The sequence below is a fragment of the Lactuca saligna genome, chromosome 5 (assembly GCF_052625555.1).
Source record: "Lactuca saligna cultivar CGN05327 chromosome 5, ASM5262555v1, whole genome shotgun sequence".
Taxonomy (NCBI): domain Eukaryota; kingdom Viridiplantae; phylum Streptophyta; class Magnoliopsida; order Asterales; family Asteraceae; genus Lactuca; species Lactuca saligna.
In genome coordinates, this window is record NC_136421.1 from 231968529 (window position 1) to 231982494 (window position 13966).

General features: G+C 39.4%; 1 protein-coding gene across 1 annotated transcript; it reads left to right on the top strand.

The window, feature by feature from the left end:
* The first annotated feature begins 845 nt into the window (after nt 1–845).
* On the top strand, nt 846–1742 carry LOC145046365 (uncharacterized). The gene is made up of 4 exons (XM_078994642.1): nt 846–961; nt 1054–1213; nt 1309–1396; nt 1603–1742. The coding sequence occupies exons 1-4, from the start codon at nt 846–848 to the stop codon at nt 1740–1742; spliced, it is 504 nt and encodes a 167-aa protein (XP_078850768.1).
* The last annotated feature ends 12224 nt before the right edge of the window (nt 1743–13966 follow it).

A 13966-nucleotide genomic window follows, 5' to 3' on the forward strand; every position in this document is an offset into this window, starting at 1 on the left:
AGTATCAAAGCGGCTAAAGAAATGTGGGAAAAACCTTAATGTTTTTCGTGTATATTGTGCCAAATGTAAAATTTTTACAATAATGACTAAAATTGTCAAAGTGGCTAAAAAATTATGGCAAAAATCTAAAGTTTTTTTGTGTTTTTTTTTACCAAAATGTAAACGTATTGTTTCCAAGGGCCAAAAGTATCAAAGTTACCAAAAAAATGTGGCAAAAATCTTAATGCCCAAAAAATTCCTATTGCTAACTCTTTTGTGCTAATATATATATATATATATATATATATATATATATATATATATATATATATATATACACACACACATACACTAATGTATTACATTATAGATTATGATATATATGTTTTTTTGTCTTTTCCATTTGAACAATCAAAATTACAATTCCATTTCAACAATCAAAATTCTACTATTACCTATAAAAGGTTATAATATTTGAATAATGTGTTTTGACATAAATATCCTTAGTATTCATATATTTGGAATGATTTCAAGGGCACTTTGGTCTTTTTGTATTCTAAAGCATTAAGGCGCCATCATACATTTGACGTCACACCGGCGTTATCAATTCTTCAACCATTCAAAACGTCTCAACTTTTTCGGACAATAAATCTCCATACAAACACTAAAACCCCCAAATCGTCGAAGGGTAATCGTTCTTAAAATCAATTTTCTCCGATAATAGATACTCCTGTACTCCTCGCGAGCAGATCATCATAAAGTAAGTTTTTTTTTCCATGCCCTGTTACACAATGTTTTTCATAGTTACGCTTAGTTTTAAAAAAAGAATTGAAATCAACTACTCCAGTGTCTATTTTTTAAGTAGAATGTTGAATACTAGAAGTCGCCGTTCATCAGATGATCTCCCATTAGAGATTTTGAGTCGGATATTTGTAGTATTAGGGTCAGAATCTGCGAAAGACATCGTCACTGCAAGACTTTGGTAATTCTCAATAAACATCAACTAATGAATGTTTATTTGACAAAATACAAATTTATTTATTTGTTATTTAATGTGTATTTAAATTCTTGAAGTTCAAAAAAGTTGTATGAAGTGGGGGGTGATCCTAAAGTGTTCAGAACAACATGCATTGACATGATTGAAGTAATGGGTCCCAAAAATCAGAATCTTGATTCATTTATACGCACATGTGCATTGCATAATAACATTGAAGCCATGTTTAGACAAGGAATTGTATGTGTATTTTCATTAATTATATTTAATTTATACCATTTATTAATGTTTTATGACATTGATGTTATATATTGACATTGTTATTCTGTGAACAGGATGAGTGCTTTTATTATTGCAATTTCGATTTAGGATTGTCTTTGTTGAGACATGCAGCAAATGAAGATCATCTTGAGGCAATTTATTGTTTGTAATGATCTACATTTCAAGAGGGTCTCATCAATGTGATGAAGGTATGTATATATGGTATATATATAAATTAAATTATGTATATAGTTAATTAAGGCATGTTTGTAGTGTGGGGTTAGTATTTAGTTGTGTTGTGTTGTATATTATTTACTATTGTATTGAAAAGGGTACATTGGATAATTGATATATATTTTAATGTGTAGGTTTACAATTACTTGATGCCTATTTTGGTTGGGCAATTTCGGATGATGAGGAGTACACGGGTGTTGTTGATAGTGCCAAAGAGTTGTTGCGGGCTATTGATGTTGTTCATAGAATTACAATGAATAACATTACATTCTAATGTGAAGACCCACATGATTCTGTTAAAGGTGCATTTGCAATAGCTCATGAAGAGGATGAGGATCGACAAAGATATTGCACGGTTTGTCGTTGGTATGTAGAGTATGGTAGGTTTTGTATATTTCTTAAAAAGATTAATGGATGATAATAGATTGGACATTCAATATTAGTGTTCTTATTGTATTTGTTGAAGATAATTGTGTTGCGTCTTGGGCCCTTTTGTTTTACAACCGGATTGGGCTTGTCAATCCGTGTTTAACTAGATTAGCCTTCTTTTTCTTAGAAAAACGGTTAGGGTTTCATTATAAATATATGCATGCATGTAGGCGTATGGTAACGGTAGTCACTCTCATTGAATATTGTAAACCCTAAAATCCTCTACAGTTGATGTTCTTTATCGAGCTCTTCTGAGGATTGTTTATTGAATCATTCGACACCTTTTTATTCATTAGCTTGTTCTTAATTATTTATCTAGTCATTTATCTACCTGTTTCATAGATCTAATCGATCTTTAAGTTTGTTTTAAACTCATCAATTGGTATCAGAGCAGGAGGCTGTGTAATCAATACACTTCTTTTCTGTGAAAAAGCTTCGATTAGGGTTATTCCGCATTCATTGATATTTATTGAGCCGTCATCTCATAATTGACGTATCTCAATATTTATTATTTTTTCCCTAATTTGATATATTACAAGTCTGATCTTTGAATAGGTTATTCGATCAATTATGGACAAGTCACAATCCAATTCCATCAATATTTCAAACAACATTGGATCAACAACAAAGATTTCCATCCTGTACACCCATGATTATGAAGTCTGGGCGAATCACTTTGAAGATTATGTCATAGGATCTGAGGATAATGGATACCTCATCTAGGAAGCAATTATCTCTGGACCGTTTTCTCATTCAACAACTTCAAGGATTATTAAAACTCAAAAGGAGTATAATGATCTCCTGAAAGATGTTAAAGATGTAGTGCAAGATGAAAAAGTTAAATTTCAGTGCAATATCAAAGCGCTAAGATTGATTAGATTTGCTCTTCAATCCGATACCTTTAGGCTGGTAAGTTCATGCACGACTGCTAAAGAGATATGGGACAGGCTACGTGAATTGTACTCTACAGATGAAGATCTTGAACACTCCATTCAAACCTTACTCTTGTCTGAGTTTGGTGAGTTCAAGCAAGGAACAGAAGAAACGGTGACTCAAACGTTCGATCGCTTCAATCATCTTCTTAGCAAGATGATCAAACATGACATCGGAAGGAAGCTTATTGAACAGAAGGTTACCTTTTTAAATGGACTCAGGTCTGAGTGGAGAGCAATCGTATCCACAGTTAAAGCACACGAGCAATTCAAATCCTATTCTTTGGCGAAACTGGTGGGCATCCTAAAATCTCAAGAAAAGATCGTACTGCAGGAGAAGACCGTGGTTTCAAGTCTAGGTTCATTATCCCTCCTGTCGAAAAGCAAAGTTGTGATAGAGGACGAAGATCTCAACTTGGATGATTATGATCTCACGTCTGAAGACTATGCTATGATGGTGTCAAACCCTAAGAGATTCATCAAGAAGAGATTCCCCACCAATAGGAACCGAAACTGGCAAGGAAGCTATAGCACTGAAAAGATCAAAGATGAACCGAAAGCTGAAGAAGCAAAGAAGGAACAGAAGGCTGAAGGAGATTCTGGAGTGAGCTGCTATTATTGTGGAGGAAAGAACCACTATGCAAAAGATTGCATCCTCAAAAAGATGGCAGAAAAGGATGAAGAAAATGATGAAGAAGGTGTGTTGATGAAAAAGCTTGATGAGTTAAGGAAGAAGAAATCTACTGCTAACCCTTCCATAAATGCTTTAATTGTGCAGGGTTCGGTAGTTGATGATGAGTTCGGTGGCGTGGAGGTTTGGTCAACCGACTCTGAAGATGATGAAGTGAGGAAGCCTTCACATGGAAAGGCCTATGTAGCGAAAGAAGAGAGCAGTGGAGGAAGATGCTTGATGGTGTCCGACGTTTCTCAGATGAGAGGATACAACACTAATGGTGGGAATGATGACAAAGAACAACAGAATCTGTGCTTTACTGCCAAACCACTCAGCGAGCAGTTCAGCGAACTTGATGAACTGATCAAGAAGGTACAATCAGTTTTTGTCTCATTTAAAGTCCCACAATGCTCATATGAAAAGGAATTAAAAAGTGTTAATTCAAGAATCTCTCATCTAGATAGTAGTTTAACTCAAACTCGGGTCACCAACTCTAACCTAACTGATCAATTAAGCAGGGTGTCTTCGAAGAGTGAGGAACGGCGGATGTGGATCGAACTGAAGGAGTCAGAGTTAATCAAAATAAAAGATGAAAACATTTATTTGCAAAGAGACAATTTAAAGCTTTTGAAACAGCGAAATGTTTTTTGTCTGATTGCCAAACGTCTTTATACTAATATTACTCAGCTTCATTTAAATTGTGAAATAGGGCAAAAGATTCATCACATGATTTTACCCTTTCTTGAGTTTAAGGAAGATGAAATTGATGCTGATGCATATAATTGTGAGAGTATTATTTCGTCTGAGGATGTTAATCCAACATATTTGTATGGACTGGACAAAATTGAATCTTTCATAAAATCCAAGGATCACAAGAATATGCTCAAAAATCTTTTGGATGAAAATGTTAAACTGAAGCTTAGAACCGAAACTATACAAAAATTTGACTCACTGAATGTCAACTTAAGCTCGGAAAATAAAATTGATGTTGAAAATGCATCTGAGCTTAATGAAGACGATAATATGAGTGAAATTTCTGTAGAGGACACAGTTGATTGTTCAGAATTTGTCAAAAATGAACCCGAGAACCACAAAAATCTCATCCCAGAAAATTCTATGGAATTCGCTCGGTTGTCCCAACAAAAGTCCCCGATTCTTGTAGAGAAGGCAGTTGTATACCAAAAAGTTAGGACCACTCCGAATCAGGTATACAAAGTCCCAGGTGTAACCGAACATCAGACTGCTGAACTAACAGCTATTGTGAACGAAGACAATGCTGATGGCTGTGATGAGTTCTTCTGGTCGGCTCCCATTGACAATGCTGATGAAACGGTAGGTCTGTCTGAAAGGACTTCATGGAAAAGCAAAGGCAGATACATTCCAGAACCTTTAAATAAACCTGATTGCTTCAACGTGGCAAGTTCCAGTGGAACAAAAGATGTCCCTCAAGAGAAAGAAATTCCTGCAAAAGAAGTCATATCTCCAAGCAAAACAACATCGGTTCAGAGTGGATCAACCAATGAAAATCAAAAACATAAAGCTAACGTCCATCATCAACCAAAGCGGATGAGAAGTCAAAAACAGGAAAGGAATCAGAGATACAGGAAAAATCTCTCAGAAAGAAAACAGTTTTGGCAATCGCAAAATGCCTATTTCTCACATCAAGACAGGAATTTAAAACCAGCAAAAAATCCTGTTGGATCGATGGAGAGAAACAACAACCGAAAGCAGAGGTTCGGTTCTGAGCAGAACAACAACCGAAAGCAGAGGTTCGGTTCTGAGCAGAACAATAACCGAAAGCAGAAGTTCGGTTCAGAGCATAACAATAACCGAAAGCAGAAGTTCGGTTCAGAGCTTAATGACAACCAAAAGCAGAGGTTCGGCTCAGAGCACAACAACAACCGAACGTATAGATTCGGTTCAGAGAATGATTTCAACCAAAAGCACAGGTTCGGTTCGGGAATTAAAAGAGGTCAAAACTCTAAAGTTGGTCCTACCGTTAATCAAAAGCAAAAGAGTCACCTAGAATCTTCAATCAAGAAGTCATACCGTTCTGAGTCATTTCATTCTAACTCTTCTTACTCCTCAAAATCCTTTGTCTCTTCTCGTCCTAAAGTCCACTCTGTTTCTTCTCAAAAATCTCAGTCATCAGCTGAACAAAAAGGAAAACAGAAGGTTTCAGATACTGAATCAAAATCAATACCAAAACCATTAAATCCAAATAAAATCAAAGTTTTCACCATCAAAAGAAAAGATGAAACAACACTAATAAAAAGAACATATATTGTTGACATCTCTCTTACTATTCCCGTAAACAAATCACGAGGACCCAAGAAGCTCTGGGTTCCTAAATCTGCTTAATTTTTGCAGGTTATCAGTGACGAGCAGTATGACGAAGAATGGTACATTGATAGTGGCTGCTCGTGTCACATGACAGGGAGGAAGGAAGAACTAAGGGAATTCAGATCTCTTTCAAATGGTGGAAATGTCAAATTTGGGAACAATTCCTTCGGAACCATCAAAGGCTACGGGATGATTACAAACGGTGATTTCTCAATCAGGAAAGTTGCATATGTAGAGGGACTACAACACAATCTCATCAGTGTATCTCAGCTTGTTGGAGGTACTGGTCTCAAAGTCTCATTCGATGATGAAGGTTTGGAAATTATTGAGAAGAAGACGAACAAAGTTATTCTCCAATCAGAGCGCAAAGGTGAAATGTTTCCCCTAAATCTCAAACCAATCAAAGGAAACCCAGCCATCTGTCTGTTATTCAAAGCACCATCTGACGAAAGCTGGCTGTGGCACAGAAGACTCTCTCATCTAAACTTCAAAGATATCAACAAACTTGTCACTGGAGGTCATGTGAGGGGTCTCCCATTGCTCAAGTATGACAGAGATCATCTGTGTGCTGCATGTGAAATGGGGAAGCAGAGTCGTCAAAGTCATCCATCCATAATAAACACTAAAGTCGTTGAACCACTGGAATTACTTCATATTGATTTATGTGGTCCATCTTCTATAGAAAGCATCGGTGGTAGCAAGTATATTCTTGTTATTGTTTATGACTTTTCACGTTTTACATGGGTGTTCTTTCTGAAGCTTAAATCTGAAGCGACTCACAAGCTAAAAGTGTTCATCAAGCAGATTGAAGTACAGCTGAAGAAGGTCGTTCGCAACATCAGAAGCGATAATGGGTTGGAGTTCAAAAACAAAGAATTTGAAGAATTCCTGGAAGAAAAGGGGACCAGTCACAACTTCTCAGCTCCCTACACACCTCAACAGAACGGAATTGTCGAAAGACGAAACCGATCCTTATGTGAAGCTGCCCGAACAATGCTAAGTTTTGCTTCCTTACCTTTATATTTTTGGGCTGATGCTATTTCTGCTGCTTGTTTTACACAGAACAGGTCGTATCTAAACAAACGCTTCACTCTCACTCCTTATGATATCATCAACAACAGGAAGCCAAATGTGAAGTTTTTCCATGTGTTCGGTTCCAGATGCTTCATTTTCAATTCCAAAGAACACCGCAACAAGTTTGAGGTCAAAGCTGACGAAGGGATATTTCTAGGTTATTCTCTTACTTCCAAAGCATACAGAGTGTTAAACAAGCGTTCAAGGAAGATCGAAGAAACTTACTACGTGACTTTTGATGATAGGTATGTTAAAAAGCTAAAGGCCAACGAAGACACAGCTGGAGAAATCTTTCCTCAAACTGGCCAAGTCACAGCCTCGATCGCTAATCTATTCGAGAAATTCATGGAGCTTTTTGATGAACCAGAGAAGGCCACTCTTTCTGAAGCCAGTGCAGCAGACAACAGGGTAGATCACTTGAAGCAACTTATTGACGATGCTGCAAGAAGAATGAATGAAGAAGAATCGAGTTCACAAGACCCTCCCCAACACAATGCGTCAGTAGAGGGGGATTGTCCACCATCAGTTGAGGGGGAGGATTCACCTTCATCCCAGCCAAGTTCACAAGTTGAGGGGAGCTAAGGTCTCAACCTTCAACCGAGAGTGTCTCACCAACCGAGAGTGTCTCACCAACCGAGAGTGCTTCACCAACCGAAAATGCCCCACTAACCGTAGGTACATCAACACCCGAAAGATCATCTCCTCAAGAAACCACTATAGCTCAAGATTCACAAGACATTCCTACAAGATCATATGTCGAGGGGGAGCATGCTGATATGTCATACGACTTCGACAGTCTGTCCGAACCAGAAGAATTGATAAATGCTGAATTAGATCCATCTTTTGATCCAAACTTCCCTCCTCTCACCAAATGGACCAGAAATCATCCTATCTCTCAAGTGGTCGGTAATATCTCAGAAACAGTTCTGACTCGATCACAACTCAAGGCAAAACAAGCATCCTTGTACTCAAAAGTCGAATTTTGCATGTTTAACTCATTCGTATCAAAAGTTGAACCAAAGATAGTTAAAACTGCTCTTGATCACTCCGATTGGGTTCAAGCAATGCAAGACGAACTGAATGAATTTGAAAGGAACAAGGTCTGGCGTCTTATTCCAAATCCTCCACATGCCTCAGTTGTTGGTCTCAAATGGGTCTTTAGGAACAAACTTGACAAGGAAGGGAACGTTATCAGAAATAAAGCACGTCTGGTCATCAAAGGATACTGTCAGGAGGAAGGCATTGACTATGAAGAGACTTTCGCTCCGGTAGCTAGGCTGGAATCAGTGAGAATATTTCTTGCTTATGCTGCTCACAAAAACTTTGAGGTCTTTCAAATGGATGTCAAGTGTGCATTTCTCAATGGAGATCTCGAAGAGACTGTGTATGTGGAGAAACCTCCTGGATTCGTGAATGAAAAGTATCCCGATCACTGTTACATTTTGGATAAAGCCGTGTATGGTCTGAAACAAGCACCGAGGGCCTGGTATGAAACACTGACTAAATTTTTAAAGATGTCCAAATTCAAACAAGGTTCGGTTGACCCAACCTTCTTTCGCAAAAAGGAAGGTAACCACCTTATGATCGTTCAAATTTACGTCGATGATATCATCTTTGGCTCCACGAATCCAAGCCTAACAACTGAATTCAGAAAGCTGATGGAGACTAAATTTGAAATGAGCACAATGGGTCCCGTTAACTTTTTTCTTGGTTTAAATATCAGACAGGGACCTGAAGGCATCTTTATCAACCAGGAAGCTTACACAAAGAATCTCTTAGCAAAATTTGGCATGATGGGAGATTCAAAGGTCAAAGTCCCAATGGCATTTGGCACTAAGCTCACTCCATCCCTGGATAAACCGGCTGTTGATCTTACACTTTATCGTCAAATGATAGGCTCTCTAATGTATCTTACTGCTAGCAGACCTGACATAATGTTTTCTGTTTGTTATTGTGCTCGGTTTCAGGCAAATCCACGGGAACCTCATATGATTGCAGTGAAAAACATATTCCGTTATCTCAAGAGAACTACCTCTTTAGGTCTGTGGTACCCTTCTAACTCAGGCTTCTTCGTTCAAGCCTACTCAGATGCAGACCTTGGTGGTTGTGGTCTCGACAGGAAAAGCACCACTGGCGGTTGCCAATTCCTCGATGGGAAGTTGGTTAGCTGGCAGTCAAAGAAACAAACATGCGTGTCTCTGTCTACTGCTGAAGCAGAATACATTGCCGCTGCTTCTTGTACCTCTCAAGTGATTTGGATCCAGAGTCAACTCCGAGACTATGGACTCAATATGAAAAAGATCCCACTATATTGTGACTCTGAAAGTGCAATTAGGATATGTCATAACCCAGTGCAACATTCCAAGACCAAGCACATCGCACTGGGGTATCACTTCATCAAAGATCACGTGGAAGACGGAAACGTTGAAGTACACTTTGTTCGAACCACTGATCAATTGGCCGATGTCTTTACCAAAGCTCTTCCTGAAACGACTTTCAACAAAATTCTACAAGGCTTAGGTATGATGGTAGGAGAGTCGGTCCCAAATCCTCAAATCTCCAACTAAGAATCAAGAACCGAAATAAACAGACCGCTCGGTCGCTCTCTGCTCTGGAGATTTAAAGGAACCGAACCAAACAGACCGCTCGGTCTCTCTCTGCTCTAGAGATTTAAAGGAACCGAAGCAAACAGACCGCTCGGTCGCTCTCTGCTCTGGAGATATAAAGGAACCGAAGCAAACAGACCGCTCGGTCTCTCTCTGCTCTGGTGATTTACTGGAACCGAACTCGACAGACCGCTCGGTTCATCTCTGTTCTGAAACTGTCACCGAAATACATAGATCGCTCGGTCTATCTCTTCTTCATCATTTTTTATGTTGTACAATTTTATCTTTCTGTTTTTATTTATTTTTCAGAAAAAATCTCAAAATTACAAAAACATTTTATCTTTCTGTTTTTATTTATTTTTCAGAAAAATCTCAAAATTACAAAAACATTTTATCTTTCTGTTTTTATTTATTTTTCAGAAAAATTTCAAAATTACAAAAACATTTTATCTTTCTGTTTTTATTTATTTTTCAGAAAAATCTCAAAATTACAAAAACATTTTATCTTTCTGTTTTTATTTATTTTTCAGAAAAATTTCAAAATCACAAAAACATTTTATCCTTCTGTTTTATTCCATTTTCTTACTTATTTCCACTACTCGCAAGTCCTGGTCGGTGTATGCTTTGCACAGGTAAATACAAGTATCACCTTCGGTAGTGTTTACCCAGGTATGTTTTATCTTTCTCTCAGACTAGTTAGACGTCCCTAGAAGCATGCTGCTGTATGTTGTTGCAAGCCTCTATGACCTTGAGTACGCCTTAATGATTCGATCAATACCTATCGTTTCTTCCCAATCAGGCTATTCTCTCACACTCGGTCTAGAGCTACCTTACTCTACTCATTTGATACATGAGTTGCTCTGCTTTGTCCCACTTCTGTAGTAGAAGGTACGTTCGGTCTCTTAACCACCTCCTCAAATTCTACATTTACCTTCGATTCCCTAAAGTAACCCTTGATGCTTTCGGTCTTTACCATTGATGCTTATGGTTACACAACCTCTGTGTTTATGATCTTGGATTCGATTACCACGTTCTAAGTGAAACCCAAAATCCAATACCTGACATGAATTGACGGTGAGTGATATACTCAAGATATTACTTGGAAATCTCATTTTCTTTTTGTGTGATCTTTTATGAAATCGTCTCCACCTAAGACATTTCTTCCCAAAGAGGTCCAGTTTATTTTTCTTTGAGATTTCAGTTTATCCCATGCTTGTCACACGATAATTCCCACCTACCTGTTCAGCAGATCACATCGGTCTCACAGGTATCTCTGCCAACACTCAGTTTTATGTTAAGACTTGATGTTCGGTTAGAGGTCAGCTACCCCTCAGCCCATGATCAAAAGATGCCTTTCATTGTTTATTAATAGACAACTGATCGTATTTCCAGGGAAACCACACAAGCACTTCAAGTCTCTCTTGGCTTTGAAGGAAGTGATTCTTGCCCGGAATCTTCCGCTTTCTGTCTTCTTAATCGACAACACTCACCTCTCAAACACCTTTGATTTATTTCTTTATCTTTCACACTCTTATGCACGAAAATTAATTTTTTCCAACATTCTGATTGTTGTTTGGTATATGGTTTTAAGTTTCAGTTGTAACCAAACAAGGGCACAAGGAATTTCAAACGGTACAAAAATATGATTTGGGCGCGTGCAATTGATTCGTTTCACACCCACGTGTGCTGACGTATTCCTGCGATACACCATAACTTCCAATCGCGCTTTTTCAGGCGACGTTTTGGTTTCCTCATCATCACGATTTTCTCTCTCCAGTGAACGGTGTAAATAAGGGGTGATCGTGTTCTTTGGCATTTACCTCTCACATAATCTCTCTCTCTGAAAAGTTTCCACTGTTCATCTTCTTCTTCAAATCAACAATGGCGACTTCTTCTTCTGCACAAGATCAAACTGCATCTTCATCTTTGCCCTCCATCAAGCCTAATCAAAATATGATTATAGAGATGACCCCGTTCTTATATGATGCGTACATGCTCCACGTGGTGGAATGCCTAAAATATTCCCCATTGCTGTTGGCACTCACGCAGGTGGAAGCCGTTCCAATGTCCCTGCTTTCTCAAGTCTACACAACAGCAAACTATGACAAACACAAAGATCGCATCTACTTCACAATCCATGACAAGAAAACCTCTGTGACCAAAACCAGGTTTTGCTCTCTTCTAGGGCTTGCAGTTGATTCTTCCGTCATCTCACCGGATTTTATCACCACTACTCAACTTTTCTCGATGATGTACGAGATGGGTTATACGGATATTCTTACAACAATCGCGAAGGTCAAGAAATCTTGTCTTCCTTTTCAATGGAATGGATTGCTTACCCTTTTGATCAAGGGTTTAGCGGAGCGGTGTGGTGGTTCTGATACCACGAGTAAAGGATTTCTCACCATACTTTATGGTCTTTACAACGGCATCAACCTAGATTATGGCTCCATAATCTGGTCTCAAGTCGTTCAGAGTCTCAACACCTCTACACGGTACTCTGAGATCTCATGCGGTCGTTTCTGGACGCTTATCACAAAGAAGGCCATGGATTCCCTTGAAATCCCTGTGATGAAGGATGCTCTTATGGCTTCAATTGCCTCTTACCACACTAAGAAGATCATCGTTTCTGATCCAAGTAAGTTTCTCCATTATGGATTAATCCCTGAATCCATGTACAGGTGTGTCACGCCTCACAGCAAAATCATGGCAGACTATAGCACCAGAACACCCTTGCCTCCAAGGTTTTAGTCCGAAGAACAGAAAGCTGCACTAGAAGCCCTTGATCAACCTGCCAACCGTGGCAAGAGGGCCGACAAAAAGGAGAAACCAGAGAAGAAAGAAATTGAACCGAAAAAGGAGAGTAAGCGAAGATCCTCCAAACGAAAATCCGATGCAGAGGAACCTTCTCAGTCTAAATCAAAGAAGGTCAAGAAGATGGCTAAAAGAGCCAAAGGATCTCCTTCTCCTGGCTCTGCTCCCAATGACCCATCCGACACAGAGGCTGCTGCTCCTCCAACAGAGACAACAATTGCTCAGTCTCCTCAACAACCATCTTCTCCTGCAGGCACTCATCTTCCCTCTCCACCAGCATCTCCCAAAATTACCAAATCACCCTCTCCACCAGCATCTCCCAAAATTACCAAATCACCCACTCCTCCAACTTCTCCTAAAATTCCTACCCCACCCCCAATCACCAACACAGAAGGTCCTACTTTCTGTTCCTATAACCATCCCTCGCACTACAACAGAACCAACCATTCCCTTCTCTGTTACTCAATCTACATCTTCTATCCCAACACCAATTATCACCGAATCAGTTACTATCACCTCTTCCCAACCACCAGTAACAGTCAATGTATCTGATACAGGGGCTACTACTGTGGTTGAAACCCCCATCATCAACATCCCACCATCTCCTTCTCCATCTTCCAACTCCGGTGCTACCTTGGGCGGTGATGATGAAGAGTACGATTCTCTTTATTATAGCCCATACCGGATTCCCACAGACATTGATGCCGATACCCCTGTTACCAGTCAGCAGCTTCAAGAAATTCACGACAAACTCGATAGTCTGTTGGCTGATAATAAAGCCTACGGGGGTGTCGTGCTGAAAGCCTTCATCGAGTCTGCGATCAAGACGTATACTGACGCTCTGGATCGTTCCACTGATGCCATCGACAACTCAGCTGCTTCATGCTCCAAAGCCACAAAGGAAGTTTCTGAGGTTGTTCACACAACTCAGATCTTTCTTGATTCCCTCAAAGCACATGCTGATTCCAGTGCGGCCAAGTTTCAGACGTCAGTCGACTCCTTTTCGGCTACCCTTCAGGGTGAAACCTCCAAGTTTGAGGCTCTGCGTGCTGACCTCGTAACTGAATCCACCTCTTTTCTCCAATCTTTGGATTCACGTTTTGCTTCTCTAGCAGCAGAGAGTACCTTAAAGGAAGATCTTGTCAAGCATCAGGCAACTATCGACCTTCAGAATATACAACTGGCCCAGGCACAACAAGAAATCTCTTTGCTGAAAACTCAGCGGGCAGTTCTTCAAGGTTGCACTGGTGATGTCAAGAATATGTTGACAAATGTTCTTGACACTCATGATCCCTTCCTTACCCTTACTATCAGACATCATCTCCAGGCTAAACTCCTTCCTGCGATTAACATCTTGAGCGAAATGAAGGGTGTCTCGGAGAAGCTTGTTCTTCCGTGACAAGGGGGAGAGGAAGGTTTATCAAAGACAAAACCGAAGGTTAATGTAGCTTCGGGTTCTGGAAAACAGTTCCTTGTTGAGAGCGAGTCAGATACAGATGAAACTATCGTTGAAGCTCTTCAACGAAAGAAAAGGGACAAAGAGCTGGATGAAACTCTTAAAATAGATCGAGAGGCCGAGGCTAGAGAAAGAAAAATCAAGGAGGATGAGGATGCTCTACAAGCCAAG